Genomic DNA, 20731 nt, shown 5'->3' on the forward strand with positions numbered 1-20731 from the left:
TAGGAAGGAGAGATAGATCAACCATGACAGAATAGCGAAAGCAGTGCATACATAACAGCGGAAATTGGAGGAACAGCACCTCATAAACAGCGGAAATTGGAGGAACAGCACCTCATATTCCGTCTGGGGACCTTGCGTCCCTATGGCATTAACATTGAATTCTCCCAATTTTGCTAGCCCTTGCTGTCTCCTCCCCTTCCTTAACCCTCTAGCTGTCTCCTCCCACCCTCCCATCCGCCCGCCCTCGGGCTCCTCCTCCTCCTCCCCTTTTCCTTCTTCTTCCCCCCCCCCACCCCCCATCAGTCTGAAGAAGGGTTTCGGCCCGAAACGTTGCCTATTTCCTTCGCTCCATAGATGCTGCTGCACCCGCTGAGTTTCCCCAGCAATTTTGTGTACCAGCGAAATAGACTTGATGGGCCAAATGGCCTAATTCTGCTATCACCTATGACCTGATGACACTGGGAGAAAACCCACATAGTCACGGAGAGAACATACAACCTCTGTACAGACAGCACCCGTGGCCAGGATTGAACCCGAGTCTCTGGCTTTGTAAAGCTGCAACTCTACCGCTGCGCCATAGTGCCATCCCCAGATGTCTGTCAGAGGGTCTGCCTTTAAAGCAGTGCATACCTTCTGAAGCGAGTATAAAAGATCCATGCCAGTATCCAAATAGTGAGCGAACATTTGCATCCATGCTTAACTGAACCAAATTATCCTTTTCATATGAGCTTGATGTATGTAAATTAGTAATGGTACTTCCTTCAATTGGGACAACATTTCAAAATGTTCTGTGAACAGTTTGTGAAGTCCCTGAACTTGTATAACTCTTGAAGATCATAAAAAAATTGAAAGGGGTTGTCCGAGAATGTCTGCGCATGTGATTTCAAATAAACAGAGACATCATTCGGATGCAATTTTGATTGATCCATTAAACTTTATTTGCACATAAACATTTTTACAATACAAACGAGATTATTTTCCTCAGAAAGACCCCACATTTTGTTTTCTTTTCCTTGATTGCTGTATATTATTTTAAACAATAAATTATGTACAATTGTCTGCCACAAAAAAAAAGCTTTGATGGTTTCTCAATGCATGAAAAAGGTTTGCATGCAATGATCCTTTTGGTTTGGTGTAATCTTCTCATAATTCTTCAGAGATCAGGTCCTTCTGCATCATAATTAAAATGCATAAACACAAAAGGTATAATGAGGATGAAATCACCACATCAAGGAATCATCGTATCTGTGAAAAGGAATATTGAAATAGGTAAAAAGTTAAAACCGTATATTAAGTGGAGGTTTACACCCATTAAAATGTCCAAGGAATGACAGTAGTGAAATGCAAAACACAAAGAACAGGAGATACTTAATGAGTCAAGCAACATCTGTGAAGGAAATGGACACTTAATTGACACTTCAAGGTCAGCAGAGGTTAAGAATAAGGTGTAGGCCATTTAGGACTGAGATGAGAAAAAACGTTTTCACCCAGAGAGTTGTAAATCTCTGGAATTCTCTACCACATGAGACAGTGGAGGCCAATTCACTGGATGTATTCAAGAGGGAGTTAGATATAGCTCTTAGGGCTGACGGAATCAAGGGATATGGGGAGAAAACAGGAATGGGGTACTGATTTTGGATGATCAGCCATTATCATACTAAATGGCGGTGCTGGCTCGAAAGGCCGAATGGCCTACTACTGTGCCTATTTTCTATGTTTCAATAACATACGACGTTTCAGGTCAGGACCCTTCTTGCCTGACTCTCAGAGTTCACCAGCAGTTTGCGTTTTGTTCGAGATTCCATCGTCTGCAGTTCTTTGTGTCAGCAAGTACTTAAATATTTGGCATAATTATATTGTGCACATTATTAAATGGGCAGGTTTGTTATTAATTAAAAAAGAGCTTTATCCTAGTTACACATCCTAGTTAGTACTCCTTGATTCACATGAAGTCACTCCAATTAATAATTCACAATGGGTCCTTCTCAGGTTTTTCAATAAAACAAATACAATGTTCTCCTTGGTAGAGACAAAATGTTGGAGTAACTCAGCAGGACAGGCAGCATCTCTGGAGAGAAGGAATGGGTGACGTTTCGACCCGTCACTTTCTTCTCTCCAGAGATGCTGCCTGTCCCGCTGAGTTACTCTAGCATTTTGTGTCTACCTTCGATTTAAACCAGTTTCTGCAGTTCTTTCCAACACAATGTTCTCAATGTGTATTTATGCTTTTTCTTCAATCATTTTCATTAAATACATCATTACTTCAGGGCTATGCTTTTTTACTGGGACAAGGTGACATCAAAGGAGTTTAGAAATAAACTTTAAAAAACTGATCCAGCAAGGAACCAGTCGGCGAAAGGTAAAATAAGCAAGCAAAAGTAATGTTCCATAACACTTAAATTGTATGTTATAACAGTAGGTTGAAATATATTCCAATGCAGTTAAATGTAAACCAAAACAAAAAATGCAGGAGGAATTCAGCATGTCAGACGGCATCTGTCAAGGGAATGGGCTGGAGATGTGTTGGGTCGGGATACTTATTCAGTCTTATCGGAGTAGGGAGGAGAAAGATGGAAAAGAGAGATGGGAGTGGGATAAAGCCTGGCTCTGAAATTGTCTAAACTGTTTCAGTTTAACTAAGGCTCTTGAGTCACAGAGTCATAAGAATCACGGAGTGATACAATGTGGAAACAAGCCCTTCGGCCCAACTTGCCCGCACCGGCCAACATTTCCCATCTACACTAGTCCCACCAAACTATCCCTCCAAACCTGTCCTATCCATGTACCTCTCTAACTGCTTCTTAAATGTTGGGATAGTCCTTGCCTCAACTACCTCCTCTAGCAGCTTGTTCCATACACCCACTACCCTTTGTGTGAAAAAGTTATCCCACAGATTCCTATTAAATCTTTTTCTCTTCACCTTAAACCTACATCCTCTGGTCCTCAATTCACTACTTGGGCAAGAGACTCTGCATCTACTCGATCTATTCCTCTCATGATTTTATACACCTCAATTAGATCACCCCTCATTCTCCTGCGCTCCAAGGAATAGAATCCCAGCCTACGCAAACTCTTCCTGTAGCTCTGACCCTCTAGCCCTGACAACATCCTTGTAAATCTCCTCTGTACCCTTTCCAGCTTGACAACATCTTTTCTATAACATGATGCCCAGAACTGAACACAATACTCTAAATGCAGCCTCACCAACATTTTATATAACTGCAACATTACCTCCCAACGTCTATACTCAATACTCTGACTGATGAAGGCCAATGTGCCAAATGCCTTTTTGACCACCCTATCTACCTGTGACTCCACCTTCAAGGAACCATGCACCTGCACTCCTAAATCCTTCTCCTCCACAACACTCCCCAGAGCCCTACCATTCAGTGTAGGTCCTGCCTATGATACACTTCCTAAAATGCAACACCTCACATTCCATCAACCATTCCTCAGCCCACCTGCCCAACCAATCAAGATCCTGCTGCAATTTTTCACAACCATCTTCACTATCTGCAAAAACACCCACTTTTGCATCATCTGCAAATTTGCTAATCTTGCCGTGTATGTTCTTATCCAAATCTTTGATATAGATGATAAACAGTAACGGGCCCAACACCGAACCCTGAGGCACACCACTAGTCACAGGTCTCCAGTCTGAGAAGCAATCTTCCATCATCACCCTCTGCTTCTTCCATTAAGACAATTTTCTATCCATTCAGCTATCTCTCCTTGGATCCCATGCAATACAATTTGAATTGCATTCAGAGATGTTATTATGTGAACACAGTATAACGTATGTATGTAGAACTAATAAGAGTTTCATTTGGATTACCAGTTGTTCTTCAGATCTCAGTTTAAGTGACATTCTTATGCGGTGTGCATGTCCTGAAGCTTTGATAATTAGTGCATACTGGTGCCATTTGGAATTTAAATTTTCTGTCTGTGAACACACTAAGATCAAAATCTGGTAATGTGAGTAGAACAGTAATTTCAATTCCGTTCTATCAGGAATAGGCAGCGTCATTGAAAAACCCCCAGGTTCCTGCAAATTGGGAAAGTTACCAAACTAAATAGCTGAACAATTTGTGCAAGGATTACGGGTAGTACAGTGGCGCAGCGCCAGAGACCCGGGTTTGATCCTGACATCAGGTGCTGTCTGTACGGAGTTTGTACGTTCTTCCCGTGGGCAAGTGGGTTTCCCCGCCTGCTCCAGTTTCCACCCACACTCCAAAGACGTGCAGGTTTGTAGGTTAATTGGCTTCAGTAAACATTATAAATCGTCCCTCTTGTGTAGGATAGTGTTAGTCGAAGGAGATCACTGGCCGGCACAGACTTGTGGGCCGAAGGGCCTGTTTCAGCACCGTATCTCTAAACTAAACTAAACTACTGAAACCTTTCCTTGTCCCCATCATTGATAAACATGGGATTAATCCAGGAGATGAAGGCAGACAATGTAATGTGTTCCTGCCATCACTATATCTGGGTGAGAATCAAACTATCAATATTTACATGAAAATGACTGGAACATTCGTCATCCCTGGTGGGAAATTACGTTTCTTGTCATGTAACACGAAAGAAACCCTTTCTAAGTCAAAACCACCACTGCAAATTTGATTCCATTCCTGCAACTGAATGCCATTATTTAGACGACTTACATTTAGAACTCTCTCTCGCTCTCTCTTTCTGTCTCGTTCTGATCTTCACCTTCTGAAGTGGATGCACAGGCAGACAGCCAGCCAGCCAGCCAGCCAAGTCGGTAGAAGTCTCAGCAGTTTGTCTGTGCAAGGCACCACCAGGTGTACTATATCAGCAGAGTTTGCATGCACTGAGAGAGCTTTCTCCAGTGGAATACTGGATTTACATTGTACTGTCATGTCACACCAATCCCCGTTCCCATTCCTTGAGCCACATGAGCACAGACTGTGCAGTGGTAAATATAGCGGGACTTCCAGGGTTCACATACAGCAGTGACAACTCTTTACATGCTTGCAAATGCAAAAACAGTAACACTTGCTGCAGTAATAGACCATTAACCTTTCTGAATCTCTTCCGCCATTCAATAGGATCATAACCCAGAGTAGGGGTACCACGAACCAAATGACATAGGGTTCATGTGAGAGGGGAAAGATTTAGTCGGAACCTAAGGGGCAACTTTTTTTCACATAGAGGGTGGTTGAGCCAGGTACTCTAGCAACATTTAAAACATATTTGGACAGCTAAATGGATAGGAAAGGTTTAAAGGGATATGGGCCAAATGTGGGTTGGTGGGACTAGTGTAGATGGGGCATCCTGTTCAGTGTGGGTGAACTGGGCTGACTATGTGACTATGAACTGATGAATACTATTCCAGTTTTTACCATATTCCTTGATCTCTTTAGCCTGTAGTACTCTGTCCAACAACCTTTCTTAATATAGTTAATAATTAAATCTCAAACTGCCTTCTGTAACTAGGAAAATGGACAAGGGAGAGCCAGTGGATGTAGTGTACCTGGACTTTCAGAAAGCATTTGATAAGGTCCCACATAGGAGGTTAGTGGGCAAAATTAGAGCACATGGTATTGGGGGTAGAGTACTGACGGATAGAAAATTGGTTGGCAGGCAGGAAACAAAGAGTAGGGAAAAACAGGTCCCATTCAGAATGGCAGGCAGTGACTAGTGGGGTACCGCAAGGCTCGGCGCTGGGACTGCAGCTATTTACAATATACATCAATGATTTAGATGAAGGGATTCAAAGTAACATTAGCAAATTTGCAGATGACACAAAGCTGGGTGGCAGTGTGAACTGTGAGGAGGATGCTATGAGGATGCAGGATGACTTGGACAGGTTGGTTGAGTGGGCAGATGCATGGCAGATGCAGTTTAATGTGGATAAATGTGAGGTGGCAAAAACAGGAAGGCAGATTATTATCTGAATGGTGTCAAGTTGGGAAAAGGGGAAGTACAACGAGATCTGGGGGTCCTTGTTCATCAGTGACTGAAAGTAAGCATGCAGGTACAGCAGGCAGTGAAGAAAGCAAATGGCATGTTGGCCTTCATAACAAGAGGAGTTGAGTATAGGAGCAAAGAGGTCCTTCTGCAGTTGTACAGGGCCCTAGTGAGACCACACCTGGAGTATTGTGTGCAGTTTTGGTCTCCAAATTTGAGGAAGGACATTCTTGCTATTGAGGGAGTGCAGCGTAGGTTCACACGGTTAATTCCCGGGATGGCAGGTGTCATATGTTGATAGAATGGAGTGGCTGGGCTTGTATACTCTGGAATTGAGAAGGATGAGAGGCTATCTTATTGATATAAGATTATTAAGGATTTGGACACACTAAAGGCAGGAAACATGTTCCCGATGTTGGGGGAGTCCAGAACCAGGGGCCACAGTTTAAGAATAAGGGGTAAGCCATATAGAACGGAGATGAGGAAAACCTTTTTCACACAGAGGGTTGTGAATCTGTGGAATTCTCTGCCTCAGAAGGCAGTGGAGGCCAATTTTCTGAATGCTTTCAAGAGAGAGTTAGATAGAGTTCTTAAAGATAGCAGAGTCAGGGGATATGGGGAGAAGGCAAGAACGAGGTACTGATTGTGGATGATCAGCCATGATCACTCTGAATGATGATGCTGGCTCGAAGGGCTGAATTGACCTACTCCTGCACCTATTGTCTATTGCTGTACTGTTCCACGTTCTATCAGATAACAAGATTCAAACCCTACTCAGGGTGTGGTGTCACTGAGTTCCGTACAATTGCAACAAGACATTCCAGTTCCTTTTCTCACTCCCTCTGGTTATAAAATACAACATACCTGGTGCCTTCTTAATGGCCTGTTGCACCTGCATGCTTAGTTTCATTGATTGGTACACAGAGATATCCATGTCACTCTGTACCGCTGCCTTTCTTAGTCTTCACATTTATCCACATCATACCACGTTCTGAACAAAAAACTAAGTGCTGGAGGAACTCAGCGGGTCAGACCGCATCGGGCCTTTCTCTCAATCTGTCCAAATACCTCTAGAGATTCTCCATATCCTCCTCACATCTCATGATCCTCCCCAACTTTGTACCATCCACTAAGGAGAGTTTACATTTACTGCACCTCCCTCACCTGAATCATGAATCTAAATACTTGTGAACATCCCAAATACTTTCAATGTGAAAGCCCTGAAATTGCTCTCAGTTGTCTGGGGCTCACATCATAGGATGAACTATTGTCTGCTTTGTCCACTGACATTATCTCAATCGATCAGACTGTTACACATTTAAGCTATTGATGAATTAGTCTGACCATACAATCCCTTGAAAAATACCCAATCTGAATTTTTAATAATGAGTTATTCATTATAAAATTCACCAAGAATGGTAAACTAATTTTTTGCTAAGGCATTATTACACCTGAGTAAACCATCTCACTGGAAAAAATAATTTTATTTACATTGGAGTGCAGCTTTTGCAGTTGCTATTGAAATCATACTTTAAAAAATATATATATTAGAGTAATTTAAATTAATTGGTTTCTTCTATTGGCAGAAGAAAATCCGTGTATTCTTTGGAAAAGGCGGGAATCATCTTTATAATTACTGAAGAAAGCTCTGAAGAAGGGTCTTGACCTGAAACGTCACCCATTCCTTCTCTCCAGAGATGCTGCCTGTCCTGCTAAGTTGATCCAGCATTTTGTGCCTATCTTTATGATTACTGAGTTGGTTTTAAAGTTATCTGAGTGAGTGAGTCAGTTTCAATTGACTGCAGGATGCAGTCCGCTCAAGCATTAGTAACATTCTGCAGGCTGTGTTTACCTTGACTTCCCAACATGATCTCTGCTTTCATCAAAGGGGGAATCTGACAAAGCTTCTGGATTATCTCTCTTTCCATATCTGTTACAGAGAAAAGAAAAACAATGTTCAATTACAGATTAATAATCACCCCTGTACATCAAGCTACAATATATCACTATACTTTCCATTCAATGACAACTCTGTTAATCTGTGGAAATCATTGCTGTGGAGGCCAAGTCAATGGATATTTTTAAGGCAGAGATTGACAGATTCTTGATTAGTATGGGTGTCGGGGTTAAGTGGAGAAGGCAGGAGAATGGGGTTGAGAGGGAAAGATAGATCAGCCATGGTTGAATCGCGGAGTAGACTTAATGGGCTGAATGGCCTAACTCTGCTCCGGGAATTTATGAACGTATGCCCTCTAATTGGAATAAAATAGTTCATACAGATTTCCAGTCACCTGTACAAATATATTGTGCAAGTTTCCCATTAGTAACTGAGAAATGTGCATTTGATTTATTTTAATTATCCTGGGACACTTTGGAAAGACGCAAGTTCGGAACATGTGACAGATGGTATTTAATGAGTGATTTCTGATCTTACTCTGTGAAAACAGGGCTAGCTGCAAAACAGTTGTATGCCACATCCGTCAGTCGTGAGATAACATGAGTATTACACTCTCCACACATCTTTTGTGTGCAAAGTTGATCGAAATTGAAGGCATATAATATATAAGTGGAACTGCTGTTGATTGTGCTGGAGCAGTACAGTATTTGTAAGAGAACAGGAAATTACCTAAGGCAAAGCATGTAATGCTTTCTTTGTGAGTTTGAGAATGATAAAATTGTCTGGACCAGTTGGGTGAAAGTTTCATTATTATAAAATACATTGAATCCGAGGCCCAAGTGATCTGTAAAGATATGTTATGCCACATGTAAGACATCACACGCAATCCACATATCCTTCTATCCCTCTCTCATTCATTAACTTAGCTTCCCTTCAAGTAAATCCATGTTATTCGCTTTAACTCAATGGTACCGTGTTTTGGGATAAAGATTTCTGCTAAAATTTATTTCCTAAGCTTAATATTTCCTGCCTATTTTGAGGTTGACAGATGCCTTAGTAGGCAAGTGGTCAAGAATGAATAATTCATATTGAAAGATTAGATAAATATTCTGTATTGGCTTTTGGATGCTTTGGAGCACATACATATGAGTTTCTCTCACTCCATGCTTTTTGTTTTAATATATTATTTCTCTGAATTTACTGCCGAGCAGGAAAATCAGGAGAACTAAAGTGAAATGGGATGAACACCAGAATGAAGATGGGCAAGAAGATGACAGAACACAAAGTGCTGGAGTAACTCAGCGGGTCAGGCAGCATCTCTGGAGAACATGGATAGGTGATGTTTCGGGTCTGGAGCCTTCTTCAGAAATGTCACCTATCCATATTATGCAGAAATGGCGCCTGACCCGCTGAGATACTCCAGCACTTCATGTCCTTTTGTGTAAATCCAGCATTTCAAATTCCTTGTTTCTACATGGGCAATAAGATGATAATGTTAACACAAAAACTGGGAAACCATGAGGTCAACTTTAAACTAATTGGCACCAAATGGCTTGGGAAGATTTCTTAATGCAGTCAGGTCAATGAAAGATCAAGGCAGCAGAATACATTATACTGCCTCTCAGCTCTGCAATCCAATACTATTTCAGGATCTGAAGATGGGTTCCAACCCGAAACGTCACCCATCCTTTTTCCCCATAAAATGCTGCCTGACCTACTGAGTTACTCCAGCACTTTGTGTCCATCTTCAGGATATTGTGCTCTCTATAATTGTGGACTATTTACTGTAATTGATCTTATTAAAAGTTTTGGATGCGTTTTAAAAAAAAAGTTAGATCAATCTTCTTTTTGGCTAAATGTCTCCTCCTTCCACGGTTTATACTTGGAATTGGCACTGGTGATATTTCAGTGCCATTTCTGACATGACTGTTCTTTGTGTCTGAATGCTGGACTCAGAAAACCCTTGGCAGATTGCACATCAAGAGCAGCATCAGACCTCTCCATTTCCACACTCTGCAAATATCCCCATGGCATGAAGGTCGGATTATCATTCCATGATTGAACTATCTCTGCATTGTAGCTACCTGCAGTTAAATGAATAATTTTGCAGCTCGCCTGTAACTTCATGCCACTGTAAATATGAATCCATGCCATGTCTATAATTAAAAGCAAGTCAACTAACTTGCCAACTATTTTCCCTCATTATCCCTGGCTGGGTGCTACATGTGGTTATGCAACAGCTTGGGTTGAGTGCAAATGGTGCAAGATAAAACACCTACACTTGATTAACAATGTTGGATTAAAGCCCGTTTGGCTATTTATACTCAGAAATTATGTTGGTCTAATCAAAATAAGCAATTTTAACTGCAATAATTTAATACAACTAATTGGTGAGTCACTAATGACTGCATAGTCCCTAAATTTGGGTTGAGTGTGTGTATAAAACACATCACAACAAGTCCTAAAGATAATAATTAAGGACCCATCTGCCAGTCAAGTTTTTTACCATTAACATCACTAACATGTACACGCCAGATGTAGGTTTGTTACATTGGTAGCACATTCACTTAATTTAGAAGGGAGCACATGACTAGGATTTAAATGCAGAAGTTAAGTTAAAGCCTCAGACAGCTCTGTTATGGATGAAATGCTAAACTACAGCACTACCTGCCAATTCAAGTGAGATAAATAATCCATTGTGCTATGTTGAAAAATTATCTTGATCAATAACCATATCTCAACCAATACAACCAGCTGGTCATCCAATCTTTTGCTGATTTTAAGATTTTTAAATAGATTTTTAAGATTTTAAAATAGCAAAATGATATTTTGATGTTTTGCTAATTGGTTTTCAATTTGACTACATTGACAATAACCTCACTTTAAACGAGATCCACAGATTGTAAAGTGTACTGGGGCACAAGAAAAGATAGCAATTATATAATATAAGAAGGAACTGCAGATGCTGGTTTAAATCAAAGGTGGACACAAAATGCTGGACTAACTCAGCGGGTGAGGCAGCATCTCTGGAGAGAAGGAATGGGTGACGTTTCAGGTCGAGAATCTTTTTCAGACTGATGTCAGGGGAGGGGGTGGGACAAAGATAGAATGTAGTTGGAGATAGTAAGACTAGTGGGAGATCTGGGAAGGGGATGGAGAGAGAAAGCAAAGGCTATCTGAAGTTAGAGAAGTCAATGTTCATACCACTGGGGTGTAAAGTACCCAAGCAAAATATGAGGCGCTGTTCCTCCAATTTGCGTTGAGCCTCACTCTGACAATGGAGGAGGCCCAGGAAAGAAATGTCAGATTGGGAATGGGAGGGGGAGTTGAAGTGCTGAGCCATCTGTAGATCGGATAGGTTAAGACGGAGTGAGCGAAGGTGTTCAGTGAAACGATTGCCGAGCCTGCGCTTGGTCTCGCCGATGTAGAGAGGTTGACACCGGGAACAGCGGATACAATAGATGAGATTGCAGGAGGTGCAAGTGAATCTCTGCCTCACCTGGAAAGACTGTTTTGGTCCTTGGATGGAGTCGAGGGGGAAGGTAAAGGGGCAGGTGTTGTATCTCCTTTGATTGCAAGGGAAAGTACCTGGGGAGGGGGTGGTTTGAGTGGGAAGGGACGAGTTGACCAGGGAATCCCCAGGAAACGTCGCCTATTCCTTCTCTCCTGAGATGCTGCCTCATCCGCTGAGTTACTCCAGCATTTTATGTCTACCTTGCAATTATATCGTTTAGTTTAGTGATCCAGCATGCAAACAGGCCCTTCGGTCCATCAAGTCCACATCGACCATCGATCACCTGCTCACATTAATTCTATGTTATACCACTTTCTCATCCACTCCTTACACACTAGAGGAAATTTACAGAGGGCAATTAATCCACACACCTACATATCTTTGGGATGTGGGAGGAAACCACCCAGAGGAAATCCACGTAGTCACAGGAAGAACGTGCAAATGCCACAAAGGTCAGGATCAAGCCTGGGTCTCTGACGCTGTGAGGCAGCAGCTCTACCAGCTGTGTCATTGTGCCTCCCCATAGTGCTTTCTACTTAGTAAAACATTCCAAGATATTCTACAAAAATATTACAAGCAATATTTGATTTGGGGTCTTAGGATGAGCTAAAGCTTAGTGAAGAAATAGAACAAAGAGCAAGGAACAAAGAAATTGAAGAGGTGAAATGGTTAGAGTGGAAATTATGAAGCTCAGGGCCAAAGCAGCTAAAGAATTGACTACCAAAGGTGTAGTGATTCCAAGCAGGAATTTAAAAGCAGTCAAAAGTGGGGGAGCAAAAACATCTTGGAGGGTTGCCGGGACATGTTGGAATACACAGAGAGAGAGAGAGAGAGAGAGAGAGAGGTAAGTTTGAGAATTTTTAAATTGAGGGATTGATCTGGGAACTGTTGAAAAAGACCTATAGTGAGAAACCAGTAGTACATTGTTCCTTAACTAAGCTGGCTTCTAATCACATTTATTACCCCAGTTGTTTATAAGCCACATAAAAAAATCAAGACAAAACTGTTCTGGTTTTTTTCAACGTAGAACCAAGAAAAAGGGAGAGTCATTTACTAAATTCATCTGTGTAAATAAAACACACAATGTTGTCAAATGGGCTAAATGTTCCTGATGTTACAGACAATGTGAAAGTACTAAGAATCCATTATGTACTATGACATCACTCCAGGTAAATACTGCTTATCACAAACAGGTTAAAACATTGCAAATACATATCAGTCACCAGCTGGAAGGATTACACATGAAGGTACACATCTGAGGCAGCTTTATACTCTGCAAATTTTCAAAATATTTTGTTCTTATTTCACATTTCCTGCATTCATGAGTTTTATTTTTCTCTTTTTTTCAATTTTATTTAGTTTAGGGATACAGCATGGAAACAGGCCCTTCAGCCCACCTAGTCCATGGCGGGCAACGATCACCAACGAGTTCCATATTATCCCACTTTCTCATCCATTCACTGCACATTAGGGGCAATTTACAGAGGCCAATTAACCTACAAACCTGCATGTCATTGGGATGTGGAGGGAATTCAGAGCACCTGGAGGAAACCCACATGGTCAGAGGGAGAGTGAGCAAACTCCACACAGACACCACCCAAGGTCAAGATTAAACCCGGGTCTCTGGCACTGTGGGGCAACAGCTCCACCAGCCTCGCTGTTGTGCCACCCTATAACTGTCTGATCCAGCAATCTTTTTTAACTTACATCGGGGCCTGTTTGAAACCTTGTGCTTTTAACAATATTACTCTCCTTTAAATCCTTTTCAGGAAATTGTTTTTGACAGTACTCTTTTGAAAGACTATCAGAAAGCCACTGGTGTGAAGATAAGATCAGTAAGCTGCTGACAAGCTCAATGCTGGCATTTAGTTCGAGGGTGTGTATACAAAAACAGGGATGTAATGTTGAGGCTCTATAAGGAGCTGGCAAGGTCGCATTTGGAATATTGTGAGCAATTTTGGGCACCATATCTGAGGAAGGGTGTGCTGGCTCTGGAGTGGGTCCAGAGGAGATTTAACAGAATGATCCCAGGAATAAGTAGGTTAGCCTATGATGAGCATTGTTGGCATTGGACCTATACTTGCTGGAGTTTAGAAGAATGAGGGGGGACCTCATTGAAACATACAGAGTAGTGAAAGGCTTGGATGGAGTGGATGTGGAGAGGATGTTTCCACTAGTGGGAGTCTAGGACTAGAGGTCATAGTCCCAGAATTAAAGGACATTCTTTTAGAATGGTGATGAAGATAATTTTATTTAGTCAGATGGTGGTGAATCTGTAGAATTCTTTGTCACGGAAGGCTGTGGAGGCCAAGTCAGTGGATATTTTTAAGGCAGAGATAGATAAATTCTTGATTAGAACAGGTGTCAGAGGTTATGGGGAGAAGGCAGGAGAGTGGGGTTAGGAGAGATAGATCAGCCATGATTGAATGGTGGTAGACTTGATGGGCCGAATGGCCTAATTCTACTCCTATTCTTATGACATGTACAATAAGAACGGTGTAGTGAATTGAACTGTCAGATTTCTGATTTAAGATGGAACAGGATCATCAGTAAACAGAAGGTCAGGAAGTTAATTAGCTCCAGCATTCCAACTTGGCAACATGGCTACAGTCAAGCATAAAATGTACAACACATGTTTATATTTATTTTGGGTAAACATTTTCTCATCAACTGGTAGAATCATGAGATTGTTTTAAAGTTGCATCAATGAATCTTGCAACATTTGAGTGTGTGCCATCTACAAAGCTATAATGAATGACGACGTGCAGATATAGGAAAATCTTTACTCTAACAATGATTGTACCAAGGGAGCAAGATTAAAACTCCTGGAATGCACCTAGATGCCTTAATTCAGAATAAACTGAGAATAATGTACGGAAATGTGGCACAGAAACTAAGATCCACTTAAGAGCAAATAACTGGAACGAGATCTTGTCTGTTGAAATCATGGTTTAATACTATTGAGTATTATCACAGCCGGACAGATCGCAATGCATGATGAGGACGGCAGGATTTTAAGAGGCAGCTCTGCACTAGTTTGTGAAGAGCAATTGAAGCTGGAAAATATATACAGAGTCAGCCACATTCCACATGGGAAAAATTTGCGATTTCTAATGTTAAATCTAATAGATCGGAAATCTCAGCACTGTTGGCGTGTTGGTTTGAGTTTAGTTTAATTTTGAAATACAGCATGGGAACAGGCCCTTCGGCCCACCAAGTCCACACCGACCATCAATCATCCGTTCACACTAGTTGTATGTTATCCCACTTTCGCATCCACTCCCTACACACGAGGGCCAATTAACTTACAAACCCGCACTTCCTTGGTTCATGAGAGGAAACCGGATTACTCGAATGAAACCCACGCAATCACAGGGAGAATGTGCAAATTCTGAAGAGACAGCACCCAAGGTTAGGACCGAATCTAGGTCTCCGGCACTGTGCCATGCAAGTTGCTGAGTATTTTCTATTTATACTTAAGCAAAAAATGCATTCTTGAAAACAAATATTTGGAATGCATGGGTACTTGTTCTCTGTACTTTATAAGAGAAATATTTCCCAATAAGAATGGCTACCTGGTTTCCTACTGTGACCTCAATTCACAAGTGTTTTGACTATATGTACTCTGATATCTCAAGGTTATTGGAAGTGTTTTATAATTGCAAGTTATTTCGTTTCCATATATTCTAATGTGATGTTGAGTCGTGCACTCCTTATAAAATATTGGCTCAATAAATGTAATTGTTCTCAATCCTTTTCTGATATCAAACCAAAATTACAAAAAGCAATTAGAAATTAAATAGCTCATCTTCACTAAGTCTTCATCTTCCCACAATAACCATACTGCTCTTGAATAGGATACTATCGTGCAGGAAGAAGATTTTGCAAATCACCGCTTTAAGCTTCGATTCAAAGACAAGATGTAAAGACATGTAGCTGCAATACTTGAGACAGAAACTTCAAAATTGCCTTCATTTCATTCTCAGACACAAGGAGCTGGAGTAACTTAGTGGGTCAGACAGCATCTCTGGAGAACATGGAAAGATGATGCTTTGAGTCAGAACCCTTCCTCAGACTGTCGATCATCCATCTCATTCTTCAGTCTGAAGAAAGGTCCTGGCTCAAAACATCACCTATACCTCCTTCCAGAGATGCTGTCTGACCGATTGAGTTACTCCAGCACTTTGTGTCTATTTTTATAAACGAGTACCTGCAGTTCCTTGCTTCTTCATTTCATTTTTGTTGGTTTATGCGTCGAGTACTGTTGGTACTTCACAGAAGCAGCTAAATTTCTAATATGTGGCTAGATTGTTCCTGATGGCAGGCCACTGGAAACAGGGAGAAAGGCCTGATGCCCTTCTCATGTGTTAGAACAGCAACTACACTCCAAGGAAAGAGCATCACTAGGACATCCAGAGGATGCTTGTTGAGTTTTTCTGTTTGAAACATTTTGTTTTTCCCGTTGCTCAACAAATCTACAAGCACAAACAATTTCCGGCAACAGTCATGATTAATGGGCCTAACCCTGCCTAGGATTTAGCCTGAACTGTGAAGAGTGCACTTGCCAAAAGAGCAGCACAGTGGCACACCCGGGCGAGTTGCTGCCTTAGAGTGTCAGAGACCTAGGTTCAATTCTGACCTTCGGGTACCATCCGTATGGAGTTTGCACATTCTCCCTGTAACCACGTGGGCTGCATCCGGGTGATCTAGATCAAATTCCACAAACGTGCGCATTTGTAGGTTAATCACCCCCTGTAATTTGCCCCTCATGTGCAGGGGGTGTTTGCAAAAGTGGGATAACATATAGTAGAACTGGCGTGAATGGGTGATTGATGGTCGCCGTGGACTCGGTGAGTCAATGGACCCGCTTCCGTGCTGTATCTTTCAATCAACCAAAGCTACAGAGAGATTTATGACTATATTGTATATATTAAAAAAATTAAACAACAAAGGGAGTAAAGTATTCAGATCAATCACATGATACGACAGCTTAGCACTGCTAATGATCTGCAGCAGGATCTGACTGTAGTGTGAGGTATTAATATGCGGTGTGAATAGATGCTAACTTAGTTGTTATCTTACATTTTCAATGATGTGTGGTACCAGCTTACCTCTGTCGTGTGATGAGATTGATGTAATGTCTGAGAGCAGAGTAGTACTTCGCCAGTTCCTCGGGAGGTGCATCGTCTCCTGGGTTCTCTGGTTTCGGAGGGTAGGCATCCACCAAGGTCCCTAGGCACACCAGCACACACACTGCAAGGACAAACAGGGTGGTCCAAGGTTTCTGCACAGCTACCATCTGTTGCATAGAGAAAAAGAAAAACTGATATCAGTGCAGTGCACCAAGATTAGACTCTGGAAAATCAGCAAAAACCCTTCCCTAAAGTTGTACAGTAGACCTAAATTATCCAGAATTATAGACATACAGCACAGAAACAGGCCCTTTGGCCCAACTTGTCCATGTCGGCCAATGTAGCTCACATATGCTAGTCTCAGCTGCCTGTATTTTGGCATATCTCTCTAAACCTTTCCTATCCATGTACTTGTCCATATGCCTTCAAAATATTGTTACATTGCCTGCCTCAGCTAGCTCCTATGGCAAATCATTCCATATACCCACCACCCTCTTTGTGAAAGTTGCCCCTCATTCCTACTGAACCTTTCCCCTCCAACCCAAGTCCTCTCGTTCTTGATTCCCCTACTCTGGGTATAAGACTCTGTGCATTCACAATATCTATTCGACATTAGAATAGAAGAGAGACACATGGAACCTCGAGCTAAACACAAAGTACTGGAGTAACTGAATGTGTCCGGCAGCATCTGTGGCGGGGATATTTCAGGTCAGGACTCTTCTTCACACTGAGATTATCTAGAAGCTTGTTTTAGTTTTTAAATTCTTAACATTATCTTATTTTGACCTTGGAACACTTTCAAAGTCCTTTTACACATTTAGAAGTAGTGTTTTAACAACGAGTACTGATTAAAGAGAGGGATTCTCAAAAACAGAAAGGAGCTCAACTGCCTTAATTGAAATTCACGAGTTTCATTAAACTTTGCATTGAGTGGTGGGATGAACATTGATGTTCTCAACCTGAGCTGGACACAAAGTGCTGCAGTAACTCAGCATTACAGGCAGCATCTCTGGAGAAAAAGGATGAGTGATGTTTCGGGTCGGGTCCCTACTTCAGACTGAAGAACTTTGGGTCTATCTTTGGTTTTAAGCCTGAAGAAGGGTCTCGACCTAAAACGTCACCCATCCTTTTTCTCCAGAAATGCTGACCCGCTGCGTTACTCCATCACTTTGTATCTCTCTTTGGTGTAAAGCGGCATCTGCAGTCCTTTGTTTCAAAACATTTTCAACCTGGTTGGGAGAAGGGTCAAGTGACAGATATTGAAGAGGAAGTACCTGGAACGACTGGATGCGCGTGAGGTTTGGGTGAGGACGCACAAACTAGAACACTCTTGTCTATGAGAGAGGATCACAAGAACTTAACCTGGAATTAATACTAAATTCACCTATTCTGGTTTCAAATAAAAATATTGTCAAGCAAATATAACTAGGCAGAAAAAAAGCCTTATTGCATGGTTTCAATTTTCTAAATAACTTTAAAATATTAATGTATTATAGGGCTCAAGTTGTTCAGTCAAAAAATATGTTTTTAGGTATGCTGGACAAACAGACACAATATTTGAAATTGGATATTACAAACACATGAATGGAATTCAGATAATCCCGAATTAAACTGCAAACATGTGATATCAGCACAAAAATAAAACAAAATAAAACAATGGTAAAATTAAGGAGGAAATACAATGGGAGAGGAAGAAGGTAAAACGCCAAACTGTTTTCTACATTAATTGCATAATAAATTTAATCACATAACATTACTTATGATATACCTTCACTACTATGTTACACATCTTATGCCAAATGTGGAAGAGAAATGGAAAAGAAAACATTTCTTTATTCAGCTTCCAGACATAAAAATATGTAAGGAAAATAGAGGAGATTTCTTATTCAAGCTCAATTAAATAAAATAACCTCTGGGAGAGCAAATGATGGACGGAAATGTTTTGAAGATTTTGAATAAATAATCTGAGTATATCATAATACATATATCATAACATTAATGATTAAAGACATTGAATTCTACATTCTTAATAAATGGATCATTTTAATAGAGATTCTGAATTCTTGCTGATTTGCACAAATACAGCAGATTTCTCATGAATTGTAGCTCTGTTACACCCATGTTCATTCCCTTACACTCTCTCCATTCCATACACCCTTTGTCGCTCACCGTGACATAAAAACAGTGAACGTAACTGAGAAAAGTTACCATGAGTTACCAATAAAAAGTGGCGTAGCTGGTAGAGCTGCTGCCCCTCAGTGCCAGAGACCCGGGTTCAATCCACACCTCAGGTGTTGTGCCTGTGTGGATTTTGCACGGTCTCCCTGGGCCGACATGGGTTTCCTCCGGGTGCTCCGGTTTCCTCACATATCCCAAAGAAACGAGAGTTGGTAGATTAATTGGCCTCTCTACATTGTCCCTGTGTGTAGGGAGTGGATGCGCAAATGGGATAACATTGTGTGACTAGTGTGAGCAGGTGATTAATGTTTGGCATGGACTTGGTGGGCTGAAGGGCCTCCTGTGTCCATGCTGTATCTTTTAAATTATATATATTTTTAAGTTCCCCATATTTCTTCCTCTATTGCTGCTAAAGGTGTTTAATAATGAGTTATTTCCCCCGCACTTATAACCATGCAATGTCCAACACTAACCAATGCAGTGGCATTTAGGTAGATGAAGAGTAATTCCAAAAATACAGATTCCTGCTCCCACTCGCTTGTGAATCAGACACAGAAATGATATTAATTATCTGCAAATCTAATTCAGCTCAGCAGAGTTTTCTTTGTACCATTAAAGTTATGCCAGAGCAAGGCAAACACACAACAGTGCAAACTGCAGGACGTTAAAATGATTTTCCATTAAAAGAGAGATGTGTGTGATTTTATGTACAACAGCCCATGATCAATCAATGGACGCTAAGCATGAATAAAGCAGTTTTGTTTCCCCTCAAAACACAAAAATGCTAAGCTTCTAGGATGAAAGCAGCCGAAGATATTTATTAAACAGCTTGTGTATCCTTTAGACAAATCAATGCCTTCTCCTCCGCACCCACATCCCACACCTCAGAGAACACAGAGATGGATAACATACACCTATTGGAATGATAGGGACTATATATTAACTTAGAGCTAGCAAACTAGCACGGAGTAGTACTACAGAGACAGAAAGTTGTGTTCCCTGAAGTTTGCCTGCGCCGGTTGTTGCTGTCACCGCTAGATAATTTTACACGTTCATTTTGAGAGATTAGAACATTTCAACTGGGGGTGGGGTGTCGATGGGGGTGGGGGAGGAAAACAGTATAAAGTAACTCGGGCATTGGAAGCAATGCACTTGGATAAAGAAGACATGTACTCACGTTCTCTATTGTCTGAGAGTCTTGCCGACGATCAAAGAAAATCTCCTTGTACCTGTCCTGACTGATTCGCTCAGCCGTCCCCAGCTTGCATCTGATGCCGCTCAACATCCCGGGTCCCTTTTATATGAGCGGACTCTAAGACCACGAGGGAGGCGCTTCATTGTCATCACCTCCTTTGACTTACTTTGCATTAATGAATTATAGGAAAATCGATATCCACTCAACCGTCCTTGTTACCCCACACGGAGATAACCTAACCTCCGTTTTTTTTTAAATAATCCTATAAAGCAAACGCTTTCGACCAGAGTAAAAAGTTGTCAAGGCAGAACTAACGGACACGTAGCAGACTGACATTTAAGAATCATTTCCCAGCTACCTTAATGCCCACTTGGTCATTTCCATCGATGCATGCAATAGTTATATATATAAGTGGTCACTACAAAACTATTCTAATGCCAGCTTTTAAATATATATATATATTTCTTCTGGGAAATAGACACGTTGTTTTAACGAGTTAGTAGACAGAAAGGATGTTTAAATAATGTATTACAGTCATTGCAGTAATATTTAGTCAGTTAATCTTTTAATTTAAAAATGATTCGAGCAGAATTTAAAATACTTGAGGTTTTTTTTTACTGAGAGTATCCCTAAAACATTTTGAAATCATGACATCGATTGATCTACTTTTAGTACCAACTCAAATAACACAAATCCCCTTGAATGTGGATCTGAATAAATAAAACTTAAATGATAGATGTAATCCCGCCCCCATTTCTTGCATATTAGACGAATCAACTTCTGATTCACTTGTATAATCTAAAAGCGAGAGTTTACATGTCTGATAACACGGGGAAAGGGTGGCGGTGAACTAAATCCAAGTGAAGCAGTAGTGTGCAAGTCCACAA

The 20731-nt window shown here is 41.1% G+C and overlaps 1 protein-coding gene across 1 annotated transcript; it reads right to left on the minus strand.

The window, feature by feature from the left end:
* Positions 1–914: 914 nt before the first annotated feature.
* LOC116982030 (peptide YY-like) lies at positions 915–19961 on the minus strand. Its single transcript, XM_033035302.1, has 4 exons — positions 19827–19961; positions 16451–16638; positions 7781–7858; positions 915–1245 (listed from the first exon to the last, which is right to left on the minus strand). Exons 1-4 carry the CDS (start codon positions 19932–19934, stop codon positions 1221–1223), a joined length of 399 nt encoding a protein of 132 aa, XP_032891193.1. The 5' UTR covers positions 19935–19961; the 3' UTR covers positions 915–1220.
* Between the last annotated feature and the right edge of the window lie 770 nt (positions 19962–20731).

The sequence above is a fragment of the Amblyraja radiata genome, chromosome 16 (assembly GCF_010909765.2).
Source record: "Amblyraja radiata isolate CabotCenter1 chromosome 16, sAmbRad1.1.pri, whole genome shotgun sequence".
NCBI lineage: Eukaryota > Metazoa > Chordata > Chondrichthyes > Rajiformes > Rajidae > Amblyraja > Amblyraja radiata.

Bases quoted from the DNA above. Each gene is read 5' to 3' on its own strand.
- LOC116982030 (XM_033035302.1), bottom strand. From the start codon at position 19,934: ATGTTGAGCGGCATCAGATGCAAGCTGGGGACGGCTGAGCGAATCAGT. The intron at 7,859-16,450 runs GTAAGCTGGTAC...TCTCTGTAACAG, and splicing joins AATCTCATCACACGACAGAG to ATATGGAAAGAGAGATAATC. The intron at 1,246-7,780 runs GTAAACACAGCC...TCCTTTTCACAG, and splicing joins GATCATGTTGGGAAGTCAAG to ATACGATGATTCCTTGATGT.